The sequence below is a fragment of the Amphiura filiformis genome, chromosome 15 (assembly GCF_039555335.1).
Source record: "Amphiura filiformis chromosome 15, Afil_fr2py, whole genome shotgun sequence".
Taxonomy (NCBI): Eukaryota; Metazoa; Echinodermata; class Ophiuroidea; order Amphilepidida; family Amphiuridae; genus Amphiura; species Amphiura filiformis.
In genome coordinates this window covers 41,744,650-41,771,680 of record NC_092642.1, presented here as the reverse complement: position 1 = coordinate 41,771,680, position 27,031 = coordinate 41,744,650, and the positions used below count along the sequence as shown (strand labels likewise).

The 27,031-nt window shown below is 37.9% G+C and overlaps 1 protein-coding gene across 1 annotated transcript in view; it reads right to left on the bottom strand.

Moving 5' to 3' along the window:
* The window catches only part of LOC140172000 (uncharacterized), a 50,654-nt gene that overhangs the window by 2,624 nt on the left and 20,999 nt on the right, over positions 1 to 27,031 (bottom strand). Inside the window, exons 13-26 of the mRNA XM_072195348.1 lie at positions 25,310 to 25,463; positions 24,443 to 24,608; positions 22,859 to 23,018; positions 21,847 to 21,963; positions 18,093 to 19,887; positions 15,844 to 17,696; positions 14,041 to 14,091; positions 11,766 to 11,855; positions 10,534 to 10,632; positions 9,543 to 9,686; positions 5,965 to 6,105; positions 5,056 to 5,184; positions 2,582 to 2,722; positions 243 to 1,783 (exon numbers count right to left, since the gene is read on the bottom strand). Coding sequence (XP_072051449.1) covers positions 243 to 1,783; positions 2,582 to 2,722; positions 5,056 to 5,184; positions 5,965 to 6,105; positions 9,543 to 9,686; positions 10,534 to 10,632; positions 11,766 to 11,855; positions 14,041 to 14,091; positions 15,844 to 17,696; positions 18,093 to 19,887; positions 21,847 to 21,963; positions 22,859 to 23,018; positions 24,443 to 24,608; positions 25,310 to 25,463 — 6,581 coding nt within the window. The remainder of the gene's footprint in view (positions 1 to 242; positions 1,784 to 2,581; positions 2,723 to 5,055; positions 5,185 to 5,964; positions 6,106 to 9,542; positions 9,687 to 10,533; positions 10,633 to 11,765; positions 11,856 to 14,040; positions 14,092 to 15,843; positions 17,697 to 18,092; positions 19,888 to 21,846; positions 21,964 to 22,858; positions 23,019 to 24,442; positions 24,609 to 25,309; positions 25,464 to 27,031) is intronic.

Genomic DNA, 27,031 nt, shown 5'->3' with positions numbered 1-27,031 from the left:
CTATGAGCTTTTTCAGTTCCAGTTGAAATCCATACACCTCCCATGGAAGACATGACCTTAATCTCCCACACAGGAGTCACACATTCAGGTAACCCAATTTGAAATTCACACTCCCTGTGGTTTCATCTGGAAAAGTCCAAAGCTTCCAAGGTTACAAAAAAGTACTGTTTGCAAGACAATTAAGTGAGCCATGCAATATCTATCAACTGAATTATGACCTTCAAGTTCTAGAAAAGCCTTACCTTGTCCAAATGATACTCGTATTCAATTCCTTCCCATCATCTGCTTCTGCCGTTTCATCTGGTGTTGCATCTTTGTCTACAACATCCTTCTCCTCTTCCCTGGCATCCTCTTCTCCATCATCTGGCTTTGGAGGCATTATCCTTTTACCATCTACACCAGAATCCTGTTCTTTCCTTTGGTCATCACCACTCTCATCTATTCTTGCAGGCACTTCATCGCTGTCCTTCTTACCTAAGCTGACAGCTTCTTCAGATGATTCCTCACTGATCTTATCTTTTGTATCAAATCTTTCAGGCAATTTATCTGTTTCAACAGTTCTTTCATGCATTTTAGCACCAGTGTCCTTGTCTAAGGCAACTTTGTCTGTACCGGTATTGTCTTTTACACCCATTTGATAATTACTTGTACAAGCACCATCTTTTGTAACATTTTTAGTAACAGGCAGCACATTCCGATGATTTGCATCTTCTAAATCACCACTTTTCTGTTGTAAATTTGGATTCTCAGTCAAAGCCCCTTTATTTACATTTAGTCTCTCCAAGTTCTCTGCTGGAACCACTTTATTTACATTTAGTCTCTCCAAATCCTCTGCTGGAACCCTCTCATCTGTGGTTTTCTGTTCACTTATCTGAGATGCTTGTGAAAGATGCTCTTGTCTTGTTTCCACTACATTTTCTGATGCGGCATCTTTAGATTCACTATCTCGACTTGTCTCCTCTTGAATATCACTTTTAGTTGGCTTTTGCTCACATTCCGAAAGTGGAGTATGAGGCGAAGCGGGATTGCTGCTGTCCGACTCACCACTGTGACTCTCTTGACTAGTTGCATAGGGAGAGTTAGTCACCGCATCATGACTCTCTCCAGATATGGCACCAATCTCTTCCTCCTTATGGATATCTTTGTCAACATCCTCATCCTCGTCTTCATCATCTTCCTCCTCCTCTTCATCTTCAGCATCTTCACCGGTCTCGACACCATCATCAACATCCATCAAATCATCCTCAACATCGTCATCAATGTCATCGTCGTCGTGATCCTCCTCCATCTCCTCTTCTTCGTCATCATCGTGATCTTCATCCTCCGTTTCTTTTTCATCATCTGATTCTTTATCGTCGCAACTTTCTTTCTCATCCTCCGTTTCTTTTTCGTATTCAGTCTCCTTCTCCTCCTCGTCCCATTCTTTCTCATCTTCAGTGTATTTTTCCAAGTCCTCTTCATCTTCGTCATCCGACGTATTGCCGTGTTCGTTCAAAGTATTGGCAAGACTGTCGCACATTTGAGATAGATGTGAGACGGCTCTTTGTCTCTCCGCTTCCTCTTCCTCATCTTCACCATCATCCTCTGAATCGTTCTTTTTCCGTTTTGCACTTCGCATTTTTCCTCTTGGTCTCCTATCAGAGCCCCTTGATGCCAGCATTCCACCAGGTCCATCGATAGAATTACTGTTGTCATCAAACATATCTAGCTGAGACTTGCCGATTGGTCGTCTAGATGGTGTTTTCAGACCTTTCAAGGTGCTTATAAGTTCAGCTCTTGAAACCTGAAAAGGAAACGATTAAAAAAAATATTGTAAATAATATAAATACTTATATAAAGATAGAGTGGCAGTAGGTATCACATTAATTGCCAACCATTATTGCTTTGGCAAGTCAGTGATGTCGACACATCAAATTACCCGCTCGCTTGCTCATCTAAGTTATGTCTTTAAACATGCACAACTTGCACATATATGCCAGCACTTTGTGAACACTTGCGAATTGAAAGTGTGTCTAATAAAATCTACACTAACTTCACTTGACAAAATGCACTACAATACTAGTCATTTGCCCACTATGAAATGCACCAAAGAATGATTTTGATCATGTCACCAATTAAAATCACAACAAAGGATTAAAATAGGAGATGGTTGGCTCAATGTTGTCCCATGCATAGTACTATGGGAAATTTGTGGTCATATTGGATTGTTATGGGCAGGGGCTAAAATTGTGTATCAAACTGAAATTAAATAATGCTGGGCATCTCAGAAAAGAAAGCTTCAGAGAAGATGTGATGCTATCAAGCTAAAGGAGTCTGATGTTGATCAAAATCAAAATTCATTTTTCAATTTCATTACATCATCAATTCTAGAGCTTTATCTTTGTGAAAACCCCCATCATAGTTAGACGTTCGGTTCCATAAAGATGGCTATTTTATTTTAGTGTTGCTCAGAACAATAATACTATTAATGGCTACATCTAAAAATCTGATATTCCTGACATTTGACTCATTTCGCTTGATCACATCACAAATGGTAAGCTCTTTCAGTACTTAGTAAAAAAATACTAATAATATTACTTACCCCTGCTGTACAATATGCACAGTGCCTGACTTTCCTTTGTACTCTTAAATCCAGGGATACATCATGACAGTTACATTTACAGCTGTGGGTTCCATATTGTAGCTCTGCATTCAGACCTTTCCATGGGTCTATAACTCCACCCTGTAAGAAATAAGTAAAGGTTATTAAATAAGTGACAACTTAGTTATTCTTAAGTTACAACAGGAATGACTTGGTGTGTATAAGAGACTGCTAGAGTAAGGTTATAAGTAGATTTCAAGGAAAGTGGAGATGTACCATAAAACAAGAAAATAATATCAATAAAACATTATGCTGTATCGGACTGTAATTGAACATGGCAAGTCGGCAAATACAGCTCACACACTAGTTTTGTTAAATACATAATACTTGATACGATAGATGATGTGACCGGTGACGTCGCATGTTTACATTTAGAATGCCCTCTGTTGATTCATACACGGCAAAATAATACACAGTATCTATATAATGACAGAACACATGATAACCATTTTGGTATTATTTGCTTTGAAACCAAACCAAAAGTTTATGCAAATCAATAAAAAGCGCAGTGACTTATAGTGCACTACGCACAGGCACAATGCCTAGACGTTGATCCACAAGTTGCTGACTATTACAGTCCCACATCATTCCATAAACCTTTTAACAACAAATCAGTCGGCAAGTCGGCAAAAACAGTGATGGCCAGGTCTCCATCAGTGCCAACTACCTAGTTTTGTTAAATACATTATACTTGATACAATGAAACTTGAAACCAAAGCAAAAGTTTATGCAAAGCAATAAGAATATGCAAGAGAAAAGGAGACAGTCACAAAACTTCTTTCTGAACTGGATTGGGAAACACTAGAAGCCAGGAGATTAATGTACAGATTGTCTTAATGTGATGCGATCCAGCAAAATCAGTCGGAACTCGGCAATATTGATTTTGAGATATAGCCAAACAAAGGTAATATTTTGTTTTGTTTCCCTCTTGTTTTGAAAACTCTTTAACTGCTCATATCTTTGGAACTGGCTGTTCAATTTCATTGTGGTTTTCTGTAAAATTCAACTTTGTAAATGCTTTTTACTATCCTATAAGAAACTGAAAATTGAATATTCTTGAGTTCCGACTGATTTTGCTTGATCGCATCACATATAAGATCCGACTAATTGACATTTCCATGAGTAAAAACCTCAAACAAGTAGGCCTGCAGCCAGGATTGATGCATATAAGTATTCATTTTCCCCCGCATGAACTATGGAACAAACTTCCTGCCCAAGTAGTGAAAGCAAAAACATTGCAGGGCTTCAAGTCATCGATGCGCAGCAATCGTAGCGATGTTGAACTTGGGACTTCACATTAATTTTTTTCTGCACATCTCCATGCGAGTTCATTGGTCAAGTTGACTTAATATATGCTTCAAGCACAATGTCAACTTACCAGAACCAGGACCATTTAAAAAATAAAAATAAACTTTTTCCATGTAAACCAGTCCTTTGCCTGGCAGTTTCCCACCTCAGAACAAAAGAGGGCGCACCAAATGTAAACAAATGTGACCTCGTAGTAGGTAAAGTAATGGCAGCTATATAGTAACCAAACCACAAAATCTAATACCAGGGATAAGGTAGGTTGGGATATGACAGCTAGTCAAATAATATACAGGTGAGTAAGCCGCCATTACCCTGCCATTGCGTATCCTGGAACACTACCGCGATTTCAACCAGATTTATCACGCATATGCTCCGCGTTCAAGTACTTCAATTGCCCGTAAAAATCGCCGCTTGCTGCATCTATGGTTAGGATTTTGCAAGCCTGCTGTAATGTATTTGTTTCAAATGTTCAACAGCTATTTTTAATGAGATTTTTAGATCAGTCATTAACTTAATTTATTAAATGCATCAATTACCATAGACCAACAATCACGTGATCCCGGCCAAGAATACAAATACAAGAAAATATTCTTTCAATCACGGGAATTAAATTTACAGTGCCCTTCATCATATTGTTGTCAAGCTCAAGGTGATTGACCCCCGGTGATTGACAGTTCAAAACGCATACTGTACGTGATGCTGAATGCGTAGTCATGGTGCTGGGCGCGATTGGGGATGCTGGTGACCGCCGATTGATGGTCGCCGGCACCCCAAAACCAAAAATGGCAGCCTCCATGCATGTACCGGGGGTGCTGGCATCGAACCAAAACAACAGCGGGAATCGCTGGTTAAATAGAGATGGGAAAGACATCAGGAAGCAGCGAAATTGACTGTCAGGGACCTGATAATACATTGCAGCAAATAAGAATTTATGCATTTGTGTGTTTTAACAATCTATCATATCAGATTTGATGGGCAGTACTGCAGTAGTCTTGGAACTCTTACTTGGTATCGCAAGAGTGATTCAGACACAACACAAATTAGTTGTGGCAAATATAATACCCTTACATTCAACAGAACACGTTCAAGAAAGCAGAGTTTCTTACCTTGGTTCGTTTCTTTCTAGCATCTGATCGTTTCCTTTTCTTTGTATTCTGTTTAGCTGGAACTGGTTCTATTCTTATAGGTTTCTCTTCTTCACTATCAGACACCTCAATTTCTTCAAAGCTGTCATACTGTTAAAAGATTGGAATCATATTGATAAGCGATTTTTGACTGAAAGCAGTTTTTATTACCTTCTAATCACTTTTGAGCCAACATACAGCTAGCGAGAGAGAACGTGAGAGAGGGAGGGAGAGAAAGGGGTGAGAAAGAAAGGAAAAAGGGGAAAAGGAGAGACAATGGACAATGAGTATGAGAAAGAGAGACATGCAGACAGACAAAATAACAGCAGAGACAGAAAGTGAGAGGGAGCAAGAAAGGAGAGGGGAAGATAGAGATGCATATGTAGAGATATATACATAATAGATTGAAAGAGGGAGACAGCGGGCAAGATAGAAAGAAGAAAATAAAGTGACAGGGAGAAGAAAGAACCTTTTTGTTCAGGTTAGATTTTTTGATTGACAAAACCAAAAAGTACTCACATATTTTAGACTTTCGCCATATTGGATGATTGCATCTTCAGAATGACAACTGGAGATCCACTTTTCCTCCGGGATTGGCCGCTACTTCGATGATTTTCACATCCCTTGGTTGCTTAGTTCTTTTAAGTCGATCGTATACATGATCAAGAGAGTAACTACTGATGTCCCGGTTGACTGTTTTGTCCCCTCGCCTTCTGAGCCAAATTGCTTCTCTGATAAGTTACACGGAAAAGTGGATCTGCAGTGGTCCTTCTGAAGAAACCATCAGCCAAGATGGTGAAAGTCTAAAATTTGTGAGTATTTTTGGGATTTGTTAATCAAAAAATCTAACCTATTTAAATGTACAATCCTATAAATGAATCTATTTCATACCTTTTTGTTGTCATCTCCCAGTGTGATATACTCAAAGTCCATCATGTGACTCTCTGGTGGGATGTTATCAGGAAATAGTAGTGAGAACTCTTGTTTCAGGTGTGGTTGGCTGTTCAGCTGGGGCAGGATCAAATCTTTAAGCTGATGAGTAAATTAAACATGTGCAAGGATTATTTATTGGTCAAAGTTGGTTGAAATTTAAGGCATCTGGAATGAGCGTTTTGACAGTATTTTTTGTGGGACATGAAAGCACATCAGACATATCGAATTGCATTCTGAATATGAAGAATGTCTTTCGGATATCAAATAATTTTCATTTTTTGAATTCACGATAAAATTTTATGACAAATTATTAAAATTTGATATTTTTCACATTTTTGATATATAACAGTCCTTGAAGTAAATTTTATAAATCTAACGATATACTCTTATAGGGTCAGTCCATATCAAAACAGATTGAGTGTACACCCACCCTCTTGGATTTTGCTCTCCTTTGGCTCAGGGGTACCTTTCATGGATCCCTAGGTGAGGTCACAAGAAAAAATTCAAATTCCATTTCGTTTATGAATGGCGGGCAATCAAAGTTTGGCAACCTCGACCAAAATTGGGAATTTAAGGGGTCCAAATGACAAAGTGCTCTCTTTGAGGGCACTTTCTTCTTAATTGAATCAGTTGTGATCCTCTTTTTGAATGTGGTCACTCACTGGCTGTGTCTGAAATACCTAATGCCAAAAAGATAGATTTGAATTTCGTTGGGATTTCAGAGGGGTCAAAATCAGCACTTCGTGCTGTTCAATCAAATTATCTTATTTTGAAGGACCCATGATAATGTCACAGTGCACTTATAGGTCCTAATTATGTTCAGAATGGATTAACCATATGCCAATGTCTATGAGCAATTCAAAAAAGAGAAATTTCTAGACCCCTACAGAATTTTAGGCCACCCCTAAAGTGGTTCAGCCACAAATGGCGCTTAAAATCGGCAAATTTTGACCCCTAATAACTTAAGGTGTACACCAGATATGAATTTCTAGTCTTTTGCATCTGAAAGAACGTAGTTTAATGTTACTAGGAACATAAGATTTGTTTTGTATTTTTTGTGTTTTAGTATTAAGTTGACGCTTTCAAAAATAGTAATTTTTGCCTAACATACCATGCATACAGGATACGGTACAAAATGCCAATTTTAGTATAATATTTTTTTATATTTTTGATCACTTTATAGCCATTTGTATTATTTATCCTGATATTTCAAGTTGCTTTTGAGTCAAGTAATAAGAAAAAACTACTTTCTAATCCTCTGTATGGATTTTTAAAAAAAAAAAAAATGCACTTCCTGGCAACGATGCACATGCAAAGTACAGGTTATGGGGTTCAAATGTTCAGAATGCTCCCAATTATGTCAAGTAATATATCAAATTACTCGTATGGTCATGAGGATTCCAAAATGTATAGTTTGTTATGTGTCAGACCTTTCAGGAGGGCGCTATGACGAAAAAATGTTCATAGGTCAACGACCTTTTTGAATTCTGACCATAGTTAACAACGTCTGATTTTGGTAATTTTGGTGTCTAATTATATATGTTTTCTTGCATGAGAAATACAACTAAGCAAATTAATAAACTATACAAGTAACCGATGACCCTCTTTTGCAACATGGCTGCCAAAAGTATCCATATTGTAATAAGGAGGTCATTGGTTCCTTGTACAGTTTTTTAAGTTATGTAGTTGTATTTCTCATGCAAGAAAAACATAATTAGACACCAAAATCGGACGTTGTTAACTATGTAATAAGAGGATAAATAAGACAATTTGCTATAAAGTGATCAAAAATAGAAAAAAAGGTATGTTGAAATTGACATTTTGTACCCATAACCTGTACATTATTAGTCAAAATTGGGATTTTTGGGACCATCAACTTAGTATCAAAACACAAAAATACAAAACAAATCTTATGTTCCTAGTAACATTAGACTACATTCTTTCAGATGCAAAAGACTAGAAATTCATATCTGGTGTACACCTAAAGTTATTAGGTGTCAAAATTTGTCGATTTGAAGCACCATTTGTGGCTGAACCACTTTAGGGGGCCTAAAATTCTGTAGGGGTCAAGAAATTTCTTTTTTGAATTGCTCATAGACATTGGCACATGGTTAATCCATTCTGAACATAATTAGGACCTATAAGTGCACTGTGACATTATCATGGGTCCTTCAAAATCAAAGATAATTTGATTGAACAGTACGAAGTGCTGATTTTGACCCCCTCTGGAATCCTAACGAAATTCCGAAATCAATCTTTTTGGCATTAGGCATTTCAGACACAGCCAGTGAGTGACCACATTCAAAAAGAGGGTCACAACTGATTTAATTAAGAAGAAAATGCCTCTCAAAGAGAGCACTTTGTCATTTGGACACCTTAAATTCCCAATTTTGGTCAAGGTCGCCAAACTTAGATGGCCCGCCATTCGGAAACAAAATTGAATTTGAATTTTTTTCTTGTGACCTCACCTAGGGGTCCATGAAAGGTACCCCTGAGCCAAAGGAGAGCAAAATCCAAGAGGGTGGGTGTACACTCAATCTGTTTTGATATGGACTGACCCTATAGTGTATGTAGCTGGGAGGAAAAGCCGATGATCAATTGAAAATTTTGACCTTTAATATTAAAGATATTGATTTTTTTTTTGGTGTTTTGGGAAAAAAAGTCCATATCTTCAATACGACCTACATACACTTTAAGTATATATCATCAGATTTATAAAGTTTACTTTGAGTACTGTTAAATATCAAAAATATCCATTTTTAATCATTTGCCATAAAATGTGTATTACATTGCAAATTTCAACAAATCACAAAATTATTTGATATCTTCGTATTTCGGAATGCAATTCGATATGTCCGATGTGCTCTAATGTCCCACAATAAATACTGTCCAAAGGTTCATACCCCATCCCTTAAAGTCACTATCAGTAATTTGCTAAATCCAAAAAGCAATCCAATGAGGCTACAATTTGATATGTTAGTGTTGGAAGGTCTCAGTCCATATGGCATATTTCTTGTACTCTTCTTAAGATAGTTACATCATATTTGTTGTATTCTTCTGAGCCAACTGATGCCCATGAACCTGAAATCTCAAGGATATTTTGTGTACTTAAAACATCCAATGCATAATTAAATTCAGCACGTATATTTTACAGGGCTTAAAAGCCCTGCCTACCTGTTAAATGTTGACGGTAAGCACATATATATATAATATGTGATGCCATCAAGCAAAATGAGTCGGATGTCGGAATATTGATTTTATGATATGGCCATTAATAGTATTCAACTTCCTTTGTATTTTATTGTTCTGAGCAACACTAAAATGGCCATATCTCTGGAAACGTACACCAAATTATGTTAGGGTTTTCAGCAAAGTATAAAATCTCTGAGAATGGCTCATATAATAAAACCGAAAACTGAATTTGATTTTGATCAACATCAGACTCATTTTGCTTGATCGCATCACATGTATCTTGCAAAAAGGAATTTGCTTGAAATTTTGCCTGCTGCTTGATACTCCTTTACCCATGGACTAACCTGTTGGTTGGTTCTTTCCTCATTGCTACCCCATTCAATAATAAGACTCAGGATTTTCTGGAAGTGTGTTGGCTGCTTGCTAAAATGAACTTCCACCTGCCGTAGGAATAACCTAGCCTTGGCAAACTCTAGGTTCGGAATCAACTGAAAGAGAGAAAATGGAATAAGATACTGTAAGTGGATAAGAATATGGATGCATACATAAAATTTGTGAATATGGAATACTGAGAGGCACTGTGACCATGATTCTGAGTAAAATGGTATGGATGCCACCATTTTACATAAATACATATATACAAACCACCCACATGCATATCTAAATACACACCAGCAGGTATTTGCCATCACACAGGAAGTGTGTACTGAACCACGGAATGCAGACATGTTTTTCAATTTGATTAGTTTAAACCTAGTGATCATTTTTCTATGTCATTTTAAAGCCATATTATAACATTTCTGTAAAAATAGATTAGTATTTATTTTCCATAAAATGTTAGCTTTTACTGTCAGATATGTCCCTTTTAATTTTGAGCCGAACAAGTGAGGTAAAGCATAGAAAATTGGAATTTACTACTAGCGCCCATGCATGTTACTCCCACGGTTATAATACGGATAATACAGACAAGAGTAATACTTGAAATGAGGCAGTGCTGTTAGCGTAGTAGGTTACTAGCCTGTTGAGGTACCTGGTGCCATGAATTTTGTATGAAGTGTGGTGTATGCCTAAGTCTAGACCATGATGAACTGCAACAAGGTGCAGAATTCTGCAGTCAGTAGTTAAGCTTACACAAGTGTCTGAGGAGCTGGTGAGATTCAAGTCTGAAACAGTTATTGTGAGAGTCCAAACTACCAGCAGGTGTGTAAAACTGATGATAGTCATCATTAATCCAGATGGAATCCCACAAACATGCAAAGTCTTTTGGATGATAACACAGGCCCCACAAATGTGTGGGGACCAAAAATACAATGATTATCTATTTTCTGTACTCACCACTCCACACTGTGAGGCAACTTCTTGTGGCAAGAATGCTGTGAATTCTTCTATGAGGTCTGTATGATCAGCCAAAACTGCACATACGTTATAGTAAAGCTACAACAAAAGGAAAGGGAAAAACACATTTACATTTTTTTCCTCCAAACAGAATCAAATTTTTTTTTTCAATACTTTTACTACGGCTAGTAGTTATATGTAGGTATGAAAACCAGTAGCGTAGCCAGCGGGGGGCAGAGTGCCCCCCTGACAAAAAAATGAAAGAAAAAAGTGCCCCTCTAACAAAAAATGAAAGAGAAAATCAGAGGGCAAAGGAAAAGAAAAGGGGCACTTTCTACCAAATTCAGCCCGATCATGGGCCAAAATAGTGTAAAATATGCGCACATTGTAATGATAAAGCCCCTTTCATCCTGCTAATGGGTGAAAATAGTGTAAAATACCAAATTTTTCCGCACTACGCGTGCACATCATCCCAATGCAGCCATTTTTGGAGACATATAGTCTCTATGTATTTGTATGACGCAACTGCAATTTTTTTCGTTTGTGCCCCCGAAAATTTATTTTGCACCCCCCGACCAAGAAAGCTGGCTACGCCCCTGATGAAAACTGTCCTTTCGGTACAAAAAATGGGATCAAAACACTATTTCACTACACCTTGATGAATGATGTTATTCACTCCATTTTTGAACAAACCATAACATTATTCAGCTCCCTCGAACCACTACATGGTAAACAATGGGCTATTTCATTTAAATTCCACACTATCCCTGTGGAAGATTTTGGAAATATCTTCCACAGGGGGAGTATGAATTTTAAATAGAATAAACACATTAGGCAGCACCATTTGAATTTCATACACCCTCTGAGAAAGATTCAACCTGAATCTTCCAAAGAGGGATGGCAAGTTTCAAATGGAGCTGCTATTCATTCCATTTGAAATTCACACTCCCCCTGTGGAAGATATTTCCAAAATCTTCCACAGGGATAGTGTGGATTTTAAATGGAATAGCCCAATTTCACCAGGTTGTATTGCCAATGTATATAAGAAGCTGCAAAATATTTTGGCCCATATGAGAGTGTTTTAGGGATTAGAAGTATCAGTGAAATTAAGACCCTGCAAAAAATGTTCAGATTCATGAAATCATGAAAAATTATCCCACAACAATATCCTTCTTTACAGCACTTTATGGACCCTGATAGAAAAATTGAAAAATGTTATCGAAGGATTTTACCTTCACCATATCTGGCTCCTCCTCATCTGTGAAGTTATTCAATACTCTTAGGAATTCTATGTATTTGGGTAAATCGTCCTTCAATGCTTCCTGAAAGAAATCATGATCATAAATAATGTTTTAAATGGCTGATTTCTCACGGAATTTTCATGAAAAGTTGAAACAAATAAATACAACTACTGAACAATCAAAATCAACAGATCCATTTTCTAAGAAACAACCTTGTGGCTGAGCGCTGGGGGCTCGTCAGGGGTTAAAGGATTATCACACCGCTTTACAAAAATGTGGAGGTTTTTTGTTCCTGTTTAGATTTAAATACCCTCCTTATACTTTGAAAATTTTATCACAAGAAAAAAAAAAGATTATACTTGATTCATTTTACCTTGACAGTCGCGGGGGGTCCTGTCGAACGTTCCAATGAATCAAATAGGGCCCAAACTTACGCTAGAGTGAACACGATAATGCAATTGATTTTCTTACACATAAAAATACGGCCAATTCAGAGAGAAAATCTTGTTTCTCGTATAGGGCCTACTATAGACAATTTCTTTTTTGTTGGCCGTCATTGAGCTACATCTTTTCACTAATTATAGATACTTCATAACGTGTTCCCATGTTGAAAGTTGACAATCTATTTCTCCTTGCTTTAAAGAGAGCACAATTGAATGAAGACGATTTATTTGTGCTAGGATTTCATTTAATCATTTCTTATTTTAATAATACCCCATACCTAACCAAGAACATAAGAAAATATTGTAAAGGCCATAAATATACGCACTCATGCATAGGGAGACAAACATGATAAAGTTAATCTGTTCTTTTCATTACTGGTTACCAAGGGTCGCACTAATCTGTGTCATTGCGTCATAGACGCGTTTCTGAAGCTTCTGACGCACAAAAGTTTGTTTCAGTAAAACCTGTGCATCAAAGAATGATGCAGACTTTCCGGTCGACTACATCAAATAAAACATGTAAACAATGAAACCTTGTCGAAACTATCGTCATTCTTAGCTTGGTTTTCATCAATATTGACAAACGCACTTGATTTTACAGTAGATTAAGAATCAGCAATGATGACTTTATGGTTGAATTTGCTAAGATCACCAAGTTTTGTTAGTAAATTGATGGAAATTACATAGCAATTTACAAGCAAAATTGTCACCGGAAAATGATAAATGTTCCGATCTTCACACACACACACAAAAATAATGGTCGCCGGGAATTGATAAATTTTCATAACTTTAACAAAAGAAACCTTTTTCATGTTTCATAAGAGCATAGGATATAGTATATTTGACATAAATCTGTTAAAATAAGACTGTTTTGTTGCTCCAAATGGCCAAATCCGAGCAAAATAGGTACGCTAAAAAAAAGAAAAAATTGGACTGAGTGGAGAAATTTTCGTACTTGCTATATCAAGCCTGTATGCCATTGCTCAATAACGGGCAGCGATTGGTTCATTAAATGCTAACAGCTAATGAATATTCATAATTATATCAGGAGTAGTAAATAAATTAAATTAAATAATATTAAAGAGATAAATAATGAAAATAAAAACCCAATAATTAATAAATAAAATTAAAAAATGCAAAATTAATATAAATAACAGTAAAACAAAAATATAAATCAAATAAATTTTAATGAAATAGATAAAATAAAAAATGAAATAAAAAAGAAATTATGAAAGATCCAAATAAAATAAAATAAGAAAATCCAAAATTACTAAATAAGAGTAAAACAAAGAATAAAACAAATACATTTTAATAAACTAGATAAAATCAAAAACCAAGTAAACATGAAAAATCCAAATCATGAAATAAAATAAAATAAGAAAATGCACAAGTAATATAAATAATAGTAAAACAAAGAACAAAAACAAATACATTTTTTAATGAAATAGATAAAATCAAAAATCAATTAAAGAAATATGAAAAATCCAAATATAAATACCTTGTGGGGTCCAGAGGTTGGGGAGCATAAGCATAGTCACGTCATGAGAATTGTTCACTTGACCCCTAAGTTTTTTATTTTAAGTCAGTTAAGGGGTCATCCATGACCCCTTGTTTTAACCTGCCAGTGCTACCCCTGCTGGTTACCAGCGACTTAAAATGAATTGACATTAGATAAAGGGCATGTTTCCAGAATTTGTTTGGGTGCCCCATTTCAAGAAATCCGTAAGACTTACATCTCTTAAAACTGTAGATAAAGAGGCAAAAAGTTCAAAAATAATACAAATGAAATAGAATAAGAAAGACCAAGCACATTTTCAACTTACCTTCACACTTTTTAGGTATGCCTTGGAGAAAGAATCATCTCTTTCTTCTCTCTGTACAAATAAGCAAAGGGAATAAAAACACAAGTGATACATTACAGTTTCTGCCAAAGAAGAACGGCACTTGTTTACATTTTGAGCTCTGCATATATCGCTCATTAACAGGGCGCTCCCGTCAATCTGAGCAAGGGACTGCCGTGGCCCGTTCTTCTATGAAACCAAGTGTAGTATAAAAGCAGATACCCATTTGTACACCTGACTGGGGGAGAGGCAAGACTATGGGGTGAAGAGCCGTGCCCAAGTGCACAACATGTTGGCTATGCATATATTCGAACCCACAATCTGGAGCTACATTTAAAATCCACACTAGTTACCCCTGTGGAAGATTTACCCACAGAGGGAGTATAAGTTTTGAATATAATAGACAATTGGGTAACTTCCATTTGAAATACTCACTCCAGTTGTGGAAGATATAGGTAAAGCCATAATACAGAGGGAGTATGGGTTTCAAAATGACTATTCTGACTAATTACATTTGAAAATCATACTCCCCCTGTGGAAGATATTTCCAAAATCTTCCACAGGCGGGAGTGTGGATTTCAACTGGAATAGCCTATTATGAGTCAAAGTCTTAGACCACTATACCTCCATGCCTATTTGCTGTGGGACCTGCTTAGGTCAAAATGTAACTTGAACCACAGGAAAAAATTATGTGTGCATTCAGTTCAAATGGCTGCAAAATCATAATACAGTAAATTGTATCCTTTTGAATTGTAATGTTTTGATGGAAAATGCCAAGTTTAACTGACATCACTATGTAAATAAGCGCCATCATAAAATGACTTCAACAGCTAATTAGCTTGAATACCATAAGTTCCCCAAACAAGCACCCTGAGAGAATCGGGCTACTAATTCATTACCTCACAAATAAATGTGATGTGTATGATGTATGGTCCAATCATATTTTAATAAATCATATCACATGTCCATGTGAACATTTGAACATTGTCTAATTGTATGCTAATGATATTTGAACATTGCATGCTCGTTTCATTGGTCACTAGCACCATGCCCTTCATCACCCATTCGATTTGTTGCAGGAAAACTAAAAAATATAGGTAAGCTTATATTTTGTTTTCAAGTTTAAAAGAAGTGATCTGATGTAGATGGAATTAAACAAAGTAAAAAGTGATAGTTATGATAATTGAGATTTGCCTTTGCACCACTTATTTTTCAGGTACCGTATTGTCTGTAATAAACGCTCCCTCTAATAAACGCCCCTCTACAATTTTTCAATGAAAAGTTGACAAAAATGCAAACATTTCCATGCTATATTGTGCGAGTAAGCTTAAAACTTGCATCAGTCATGTCAGTAATGATTGCTAAATTGCATGGACAAAACCTATTAAACTTCCATCCATTTCATTGCCTAAATTTGGTAGAATTTCACTAATTTCATTCTTGCATGATAATGCACTTACGAGCGAGTGTAATAGTGTTGTATTAACCACGAAAATTTCATTTTCCACACGATTCTGTGGGCGCTGCCATCAGTAGCAGTATTAGTATAGTCGTAAATCCACCCTATCTATTTTTATAATTTTCACTGTAAATTCACTTCTAATAAACTCCCCTGTTTTGGAAAATGCAATGCTCCCGGGTGTTTATTACAGACGATACGGTAAATTATGAAACTTCGAAACATTGTGCATTGGACCTCAGAATATTCTTTGGTTCCAAAAAAAAAGTTCAGATGTTTCACTCAAAACAACTGATGCATACCTCTAACTAAATTAATCAACTTACCAGAGGATCTTTGCTGACAATCTCTGGATCCAAAAGCACAACAGTTGATTCCAAGTCTTTCTTCAGTTTGGTTTTAATCCTCTTGGCTGCTATCCTCTTTGACCTGCTCTTTTTCTTCTTCCCGCTACCAATCTTTGCCGGATTTAAATCATCATTCTCCGCATCTTCTTCTCCTCCCTCCTCATAACCATCATTAGTATGTGGGTTACTACCAGCATCCATGGAATTACTATCTTCAAACGTAACAGACGATCTTCGTTCCCCGTCACCTTTTGTTTTCATTTCAGGCGACGTCAACGCATCTTCCGTTTCAGGACTTTGAGGATCTTCTCCCGTGGCAAGTTTGGCTGATGGACTTGGCTCTTTAGAGCTTGCTTTATCTGAAGGTGGGGTGCAAACATTTGAATGAGTCGACTTCTCTGAAGCAGATGGAGAAACAATCTCCGACGGATTTGTTGTTGTATTTTCCTCACACGGTGGTGAATTTTGCTTGGCAGCACCATCTTCAATTGCTTCCACATCTTCCTCCTGATCTTCTTCCATCGGTTCCTCCTCATAAAACTCCTCCTCTTCCTTGGAAAGAGGTTTCAATTCATCATCCGACAACTCTAATTCTTTACAAAGCAAGTTTTCCGATGGTGACGAGCGTTTGCTTTTACCAGAATCACCAGGTGACTCAAGTTTTGTACCCGACTGAAGAACTTGTGAGTCAATAGTAGCATCTGTGGCTCGGATAAATTCTTGGCTTGCACTTTGGTTCTGACAAACCATGTTTTCAACCATCGGTTGTGTTTGATTATCTGAAACTACGCTTGTTGCACTTGAAGAGGTACTCTTCGTATGTGGAGGGCTACTAGTGATTTCACCTTGAATTAACTTACGAGCAGTCTTAGGTTTGTTCTGAGGGACAGGACTCAATGCTGGACTCTGGCGTGCAACAGCGCCTTGGTCAATTTTAAAGTTCCTGAGAGCTGAAATTCCTTTAGGTGATTTGTGGCTTGCAACACTGGAAGCCGGTGATGGCGTGTTTGAACTGTCTTTAACAACTGAAAGTTGAGGTGGAAAGTTGGATACAGGCGGACTGTGAAATGTAATATTTGAATTTGGCACCGTTATCGATTGGTTCACAGCTGGAATTGGACTTTGCACGTACGTAGGTGTCCGAGCTTGTTCCAATGCCTGGATTGGTGGGCTTGGAGTTTGAATTGCTTGGGTTTGAACTTGTGACCTCGCAAGAGGGCTGGTAACACAGCTTTGCAGCAGTTTTGTTGCTTCCTGTGGAATATCGCTTGGATCTGCTGATGTAGGCATGTCTGGATCAGTTTGTGTGTCGCTTTCTTTTCTTGTTGCTTGTTGCACCTGCTCTTCAGCTTGCATAGCTTTAGGATCTATCTGTGTTCCTTTGCTCTCCATTAAGTCGGGCTGCTTTTTAAGCTTCTGATCAGCAACACCTGCTTCCGTTTGAGGTTCTTGACTATCCTGTATGCTTTCTACATGAACCGGTACTTCTGTTTCATTTGCCGTGTTAAGTTGCTCAGCTGCACCTGTTTTATCACCGGATTCTGAAGTTGTCTTTTGAAAGAGGATACGCTGGTAAGCTGATTTCCGCTCCAGAAGTTGATGGACTTGTGATATCATCAAGTATTGCAGTTTCAGTCTTATCACTTTCTCTGTTATGATTCTGCCCCTCTGTGTTGACTTCAGTCTCAGCCTCCTCCATATTGTCATCGTCGGCATCGGGCGATAAAACGGGAAAGAAATGTTGAGTATCGCTTTCATCCAATGTCTTATCCACACTAGTGCTTGCTTCTGTTGTCGATTCACTCCCGCTTGACGACTGACTTTCTTTTTCTCTGCGTTTTATTTCCAGTTCATTTTTGATAACTTGCAGCAACTTGTTAGCTTGCTCTTCTTCCGCTTTTTTCTGCTCAGGCGTTTGCTTCACTTTTTTCTTCCTTCCTGGTTTTCTTTTCTTCTTTTTCTTCTCTCTTGCTTTTTCCTCCTCGCCGGATGATATTCTCTTCCGGACATCGTCAAGTAATTTATTAGCTTTATCAATCTCCTCCTGACTCAATTCACTCGCAACGGACACTTTGGGTTTAGTTTTAGGTTTGGGTCTTATTTTAGCTAAATGTTGTGTAGACGCAGATTTACTTTTAGAAACGGTTGAAATGGTCAAAGCCTTACTCACGACCTGAATCACACCACCGGGATTTATGACGGTAGAAACATTAGTCGTAACGGTTGACCCTGCACGATCAACGATGGTACAGTAACGGGTGTCGTTGATTGCGGCGCTGCAATGAAAATGGCAGGTTGCTGGAATCTTATAACAGGTGCCGGCATGGAAGCATACACCTGCTGATAAGCTGTTCCGACATTGATAGGTTTCGCAGGTGGCCTTGGCTGCGGGTTAAGTGGTAATCTATTCTGAAAGCCGGTGTTCAATTGATTTGAGCTAATTGTGATGTAAACAGGTTGCTGACTGGCTGCAGTGTTACTAGGTGCTACTACGGTGCCTTGAGGTGATACGCCAGAGAGTGGTACTCCAGCTGATTGCAATGTGCTACTTCCAGGTGTAGGCGAAGAATGAGTGGAAGTGTACGCAACAGGTGCAACACCTGGATGACCACCTTGAGGTAATACGGTACTTTGAGGTGATATGCCAGAGAGTGGTACTGATTGCAATGTGCTACTTCCAGGTGTAGGTGAAGAATGAGTGGAAGTGTACACAACAGGTGCGACAGGCGGATGACCACCTTGAGTTAATACGGTACCTTGAGGTGATACGGTAGATAATGGTACTCCAGCTGGTTGTACAGCATTATTTCCAGGTGTAGGTGAAGAATGAGTGGAAGTATACGCAACAGGTGCGACAGCTGGATGACCACCTTGAGGTGATACGGTAGATAATGTTACTCCAGCTGGTTGTACAGCATTATTTCCAGGTGTAGGTGAAGAATGAGTGGAAGTATACGCAACAGGTGCGACAGGCGGATGACCACCTTGAGTTAATACGGTACTTTGAGGTGATACGGTAGATAATGTTACTCCAGCTGGTTGTACAGCATTATTTCCAGGTGTAGGTGAAGAATGAGTGGAAGTGTATGCGACAGGTGCGACACCTGGCTGACCACCATGAGTAAATACAGTACCTTGATGTGATACGCCAGAGAGTGGTACTCCAGCTGGTTGAACAGTATTACTTCCAGGTGTAGGTGAAGAATGAGTGGAAGTGTACGCAACAGGTGCGACACCTGGATGACCACCTTGAGGTAATACGGCACCTTGAGGTGACACGCCAGAGAGTGGTACTCCAGCTGATTGCAATGTACTACTTCCAGGTGTAGGTGAAGAATGAGTGGAAGTGTACGCAACAGGTGAAACAACTGGAAGGCCACCTGTTGATTGCTGCATATTAGTTTCATTTTGTACCATAGCTTGGAATGGCTGCACCGCAACTGGCACTGAAGTGTTCATTTGACCAATACCTTGATTGGTGTGACCACCAGACGGATTTGTTTGACCAACAACTTGATTGTCTTGACTGATAGCTGGATTGAGTTGACCACTGGTTTGACCTCCTAACTTCAATGGACTAACAGCTGGATTTGCTTGACCCACAGCTATTGCTTGACCCACTGCTGGATTTGCTTGACCCAAAGCTGGATTCCCTTGACCAACAGGTTCATCAGCGTCACCGCCACTACCAGGATCTTGCCCAAACACTGCCGCTTCATCTCCAATCTCCATATTGGAGTCTTCTTGTGTTGCCACATGAATAACATTTCCCGTCAAAATTTTGGGTTGGATATTGACAATTTTTCGCACCGCTTGCTTTGATTTGACCTTCTTTGCCGGATAGGTCAGTTTTCGGACAACTATTGCCGTTGGTTTTTTCTCCTCCTCATTAGATGAAGATTTGTCGGAGATGCTCTGTTTTATGGGCGGTACTTGAAGGTTTTGAAATGACCCTCCCGCCGGTTCCTTGCCGTCCTCTAGCATCTCTTCCGTTGTCTTGAGGTTGAGTATCTGCATGTATTTCTATCGACACAAAGGGAAAAGAAAAAAAGATAAAATACAATAATTAAAAACAAATAGTGAATGTTTTTCAAAGTACTTTTGAAGCCACTCATGTTCACACAAAAGTTTTTTTCTTCATGTTATGAACCTATGGCAAATGTCAAATTTAGGGCATCTTGACAGTCCTCTAGGTATTGGGAAGTCATATTCTATATTTATAGCTTCATTCCATGATTTCTGACTGGAACGAAACATGATACATTTTAGTGTCACAAAAGAGAAACTTTCCAAGTAGTTAGTGCCCCATTTTGATGGCAAGATGGACACACAATGTCATATTTTACAACTTTCTCAGCTTCATTCCATAGTGGCATAAGGTGGGGCATTGCGAATAAACAACTTTTTGAGAAAATCAGGTTTGAAGAAATGCCAATATAAAATCGAGTTGTGTAAAATCAGTCATTCATTATATTTTGTACTTGATGCGAAATTTCTGTAGTAAAATAAATTTTATCCTTGTATAACTTTAAAAAGAAATAAGGACATATTTTACTGACAAATTGAAAACAATAAGTACGAACAAGTACATCAGTATGGAAAACACACAAAACACATGTCACTAACCATCTGCCACCCCGATCCTCGGCCCAAGTGTAAACCATATAGTGTTACAATATGTCATCTTCATTCAATAGGGGCACAAGGCGACCTTACGCGACTATGGAATGAGGCAAAGGTGATATGTGAAACGCCAGTATGACATGTAATATTTTTCATTATGTTGATATTTCTTAGGTTGTTTACTGTTATAAAATGTGTGTAAAAAGTGGCTGAAAAACACCACTGATAAAGCATTAATCAATCAATCATGAAATCAGCCCTCGAATTAAGGATCTGAAGGGGCACGGCAACTTTTTTAGGGCAAATTGATAATTGCCTTGGATTTTCACTGAAAAGGCAAGGCATCACGGCAATTTGTAATATTTCAAAAGGGCATCACGGCAACTGTTGAAATTTTGAGAAGGTCACCAAGGCAATTTTTCAAAAGCGAATAGATGCATTGCTGTCAGCTGAATTCGACACCAAAGTACAATTCGACTCTCAACTTTACACTAAAACTAACCTGATTGCTCAAAAAACCTGCTTAAATAATACAAAGCAGTCCAAACGCAACAGTTTAATTTACTTAAATTTTGCGATCCCTAGTTCTGAGCTGCAAAACTGACTTTCGAAACAGCGGTGAAACAGCTGTAACTTTGGTAATAATATTGATCAAATTCGCCGGGATAAAAACTATTTTAACGTGTGTGGTGCAAAACATATCTAGGGATGGGCTCACATGTACAAGATAAGACGATACCGGAAGAGTATCGCCATCGGTTTGTAATGGGAAGTCAATGTTTGCTAACCGAGAGATCAATTGATTTGCCCAGCACTCGGATTTTGTTCACGACATGAGGAAGCTTAGTTACAATTAAACAGAGTTTCTGATTGGTCGATAATAAGCTGAAGGTATTTCTCCGACCAATCGAGAAAATGAAGTCAGATTTCTAGCAATCAGATAATGTATAAAACCCGATGTGATTGGCTGATGTAAGCTTACGTACCTAGGGTACATGTAATGAATATTAATTCACAACAAACTATTGATTGTAGCTGGGTTACCATGCTCAAAATAGCGATCGTGTTCAAGATTTTCGATTTTAATATTCCACAATTTTTCGGGGTTTTAACCAGTACTTGTTAAAATGATTTTATAATGAAGGGGCAGGGCTGGCTGGCTAGGGCACCCACGGCAACTTCATTAAAGGGCACGGCAAGTGACTGCCGTCGGTAAAGGACATATTTTGAGGCATTACGGCAATGGGGTGGGCACCCACGGCAATATGCCGTCGGTGCCGTGGGTTAATTCGAGGGTTACATGAAATTATTGAAGTTATTGCTAGTATCTTTTCCACAAATATAAGAATGATTAAATACCTTGAGCCAGTCCGGTTTGCGATTTTCATACAGCTGCGTGGGCACTGTAGCCATCCCTGGTTGAACAGGCTCGCATGGAATAGGAGGTGAATTTATCACACCAAACCTACGATACAACTGTGGAGACAGAAAAAATATGTATAATCATACAAAACCTGCAATTTTCAGACACATATTGATCATTTTGTGACTGAACATGAAATAAAAATAACCATATTCTATTAAATTAGAGTCCACTTCTACTAATTGGAACCTTCTCTGGATTTTTTTACTTCCAAACTGTTTATACACCCTTTCAGTGCACCTGGACTTAAGATGACTTTTTTCCTAAGTATATTTTCCCAACTATGGTGTAAGTTTAGTTTTCAAAAGAGGATTCAATGGAAATCCATCCTAGGCCTCAGTATATAATGCAAAGCTAATTAATTGTCTTAATCAGTAGATCAGTGAGGGACTTGGTACCTCAAGTTAGGTAGTGACGTTAATGCGTCTTTGTGCTTGTCCCGCAAGCGTATCAACAAACTTGTACGCTCTGCTTTACGAGCGCCATTCGATACTGTGAGCAGAGAAATATGCACCTACTCACTAACTTGAGGTGAACCATAGTATTATAACCGTATACGGTTACATAACCCATAGGTTAAATAGCTGTATACCGCTACATAGTCCGTTGGAAGTAAAATAAAATTTTGAGATTTTCTCAAAAACTGTTAATTTTTGCAGGAATCTGTTATGCTAGTTGGATTCCTTGCATCATTTTCTTTCTTCAATACTTTTATATACTTCTCCTCATTACACTGAGGGTGACGATAAAAAAACAATATTTAAATTACTGACTCGAGAAAGTATACAGACTATAGTTAAAATCCATAGACATGACGTTCATCTCCAACACAGGGGGTGCATATTTCAAATCGAGTCACCACTTCAGGATATCCCATTTGAAATTCACATTGTGTGTGAAGATGTCTTCTATATGGGGTCTATGGATTTCAAACAACCTATTTCTTACCTTTATGACATTGTCTCCACTCCTTGTTGACGACATGTTCTTTACATGTAAACATAAAGATTTCACTGTCTTTGATGGCATCATATGCTCCTGTATCAACTTCATCTTGTCCTCCAGTTTGGAAAAGCTTCGAAACTGATCCAAGCCAAATACGATCAAACTGAAAAAGGTCAAAATAATATGAAAGTATGAACAAATGTGAGTGAAAATACAGGTTTTTATTTATTTTCTTCCATATTGACCTAATCGAGCATAATTATATTGTTCAATTTGCATAATTTTCCCAAGTACAAAATGTTTGCCATTTCTAAATCTTTGCAGTATAAGAAACACATGTATTGCTATACAGACCTCAAAACAATTAAGGTACCAGTTACTTTTTACCACTGTATATCCCAAACAAAGACAGCTATGTCATAATTAGAACCAACAGCTAATAGCTACATTTTTTAGCTCAGATTTAAGACCTCATTCATTGAAATCGTTCAAGAAATAAAGGCACAATAATCCAACAACCCAAGGGAGATGCAAATTCAAAAGTTGAGGTTGCCCTATTGATTTGCACACAAAGCGTTCTCGAACAAGAACTAGTGCCATGCTTTCCATTGATTAGCACATTAAAACTAGTGTTGTGCTTTCCATTGATTACAACATAAAAGGGCAACTTTTGATTTTGTTCTTTCCTCAGGTTATAGATCACTGTTTCTTTAATTCTCAACCAATTTCAACAAACGCGGTCTGAGAGCCAAAGTGTACAGGTACTGTGACATTAGGACCACTTTCACAAACATCTGCAAGTACCAACACGCATAGACTTATAACTCAATGCAATGTTGAGTTGACCTGTATTTGTGTCTTTCTATGGGGAGAAGTATCAAAGTGCAAGAACATATGATAACAAGACCCATGGTCTCTATTTGGATTAGCACCCATTTCTGTCCTTAACTGAAGTTAGTCTTCTCCCGCCATGTATGTACCGGGGTACGTATGTACTGTGTTATGAACATCGCATACGAGTTTGACTAACATTTCCATTGTAATAATAAAACATCTTATTAAGACGGTTTATTCAAGGAGCTAAAGTCTTGATTTTTGCAGGGTATCTTAGTTTACTGAAGTACATTACAATTGTGTAAAAAGCAGAATCTAAAGAAATATTGAGGGTGTCCACCATCAGCAAATGTTACAATATGGATTTAAGTGCTTGTAATGGCTTTGGGCATTTATGATAAAGAGCAGATCTTTTTGAAATTGGTCCAAGGTGGGTTACAGAGTGAATCTGTATCAGAGGCAGGTTTTGCCAAATCAGTTTGAAATGTACACTTAAGTTTGTTCGGCTTATATAAGGTGGAAAAAATAAGATTCGTAACACAGTGTACTTGTGTAGTGATATAGAATGGCAGGCATGCAGTTGGGCGCAATGCTTACGCCATTTGTGCGTTGCGTAATGCGTGACTGACGCACGCGTATTTGAATTTACGCGAGCGTGAGTTGGGACTTTATTGATGCCCACAGTAACAAAAGCCGGATAATTTCCGCCTTATATAAGCCGAACAAACTTAAGCATCCACATAAATAGCATACTTGTCTTCAGAATCGGTGAATTTCAACTTCTTGGTGTTCCCTGGAAACAGCTTGCATGTGGGTAGCAGCTCTGGATACATGAATACTGTGCTATTAGCCAACACCTGTGCAGCAGACAAAGGCATCGCCATTGTTCTTTCATGTCTCTCACTGGTTTTTGATGATTCTGTGGATGAAAAGAGGAATTATTAGTTTATAAATTATATAGCAAAACTAACATTTAAGGGATGTGGTCCGATTTTTTCATGTTCTGTTTTATCTTACATTGAGCCATAGCATAAAAACAATATGTTTCCAAATTTTGAGTATTGCTCCAGCAGTTTTGATATGAGAAGCAAAAATATGATAACAATGCCCCATAGGATAGTACATTCTTCTGGTTGTGGTTACCACAATTCCCCACATTTTTGTTCTCACCATCAAAACGAAACACATCCCAGGAGTTAAATTTTATTGGGGTAGTAAATATGAGTTTTCTTCTGATACAATCAAGAGTCTCAATTTTGATGAAGAAAAACGTAGGGGTGTATAAATTTCAACTGGGATAGCCCAATATTTGTACAGTGATATGTGTAGCAAATGAGGTATTTTAGGATGTTGTGACAATTTGATATGATATCAAATCTTTTGAATAATCACCTAACAATGAAAACAAAAGTTTCAAATGCAAGTGATCCATCATTGGGCTATTCCAATTGAAATCCATACACCCCCTATGGAAGACATGACCTTAATCTTCTACACAAGGGGTGTGAATTTCAAATGGAGTTACATGAATGGGTGACTCTCATTTGAAATCTAAGATTAAGATCATGTCTTCCACAGGGGGTGTATGTATTTCAACTGGAATAGCCTTTTGTTGTTTACCTTGCTCTGGTAATGGTTCATTAGCTATATCACATGACTCTTGTAGATTACACGTCCTGAAGAATGAGTAGTACGGCAACGGCTGTGTACTGGTAGCTGCAGTCACACCAAACACTGCCTGCTCAAAATTTCTCCCAAGGTAATCAAGCTCATTCTGCAGAAGAAAAACAAGGTTTCCATTTCAATAAACATTAAGTTCACATAACATATGATGCATGATGTAGTGTCAGTCATACGGCTCAAAACAATGAACACAAATGATCAAAAACCTTTTCAACAGCTGATCAAAAATCAGTTCAGAAAGATGTAAACAAAAACACCACATGCAATCACACAATGGCCGCAGCATTCAATGCATGGCATAGTATGATTGTTCTCATGCATCATGTACTGCATTGCTCTTACTTAGTGCATTATATTGAACATGGTGTCCACTGCATCAAATCACCAGAAATTGATGGCTGAATGTTTGATGATCGGTATTTTTCGTAAAGTCCTCCTGAAAAGGTATATTCCCTGTCTACTATTTTTATTATTCACATCCGTTCAAAACAGTTTTTATTGTATGTTGTGTCATTGGAAGTACAGCCTGTTCACATGGTAAACCTGTGGGCACACTGCCCAAGACTCACTAAAAGCTCAAATAATTTCTTTTCTTGTTTGGAGTGAAGCAAGATGTAAAAAAAGTGAAATATTGAAAAAAAAAATTGGATAAGTTATTAATAACTTATTATATTATATAAGACAAAATAGAAACACCAATGTAAGCAGATATGATCTAGTTTAGCTCCATCTAATATTATCCAAAATCTCATCTCATCATTGTTCCCACTTGGAAAACTCGTCACGTCTGAATTGCCTGAAGCTAAATCGTGGCAGTCACAAGGAAATCACGGCTGTCAAGCAAAAACAAGTCTGGTAAAACAACTCCAGATTTGTCATCGGAAGAACATAAAGATGGCAAGGCAGATACCACACTACTACCAGCAATGGGAACCGAACCAACACAGGTAGCACGTTTGAAATCTGGTGTCAAGGATATACTGCTAAACAATGACGAGCTCAGCTCAGCAGCAACATAAATTGCAAATAAAATAATCAACTCACCCACCTTAAAGGACACTATAGCAACATAGATGTCTAGAAGCAACCAGTGAGTTAGAGACCACTGTATCTCAAAACCTCTACCAGTCACTTAGTATGGAGACGGATACCATTAAAGAACAGATAGAAAGTAACCAAAAGATCAAAACCATCAATCTAACAATCAAAAAGATGGATAAAAAATTTTGATGACCTCGAGCAGTCTTCTTGTACACAGGATTAATTAAGCATCACTTAAGAAGGACACCGATAATCTGGCCATCAACACCTTTCAACAAAAGCTGTACATCCATATCGATAAATCTGACATCGATAGATCACATAGACTTGGGGAAAAAAGCTGCCTGTTGTGAGCAAAATGATGCAAGTGACGACGATGATGCGAATACCACAGTTCGCCCGCGTCCCATCAAACTGAAAGTGCAACAAGATTTTTCAAGTCAAAAAGGAACTGAAAGGTTCAGGTATTCTACTAACAAAGAACCTTACAGCCAAAAGGTCGCAACTACTTAAAGCCGCCAAGCAGTGTCTTTGTGTGAAATCGATGTGGTCAGCAGACGATAAAATCTTATGCACACTTAACAGTAACAAAGTGATCAGTCTTACCCATCAAAGGGA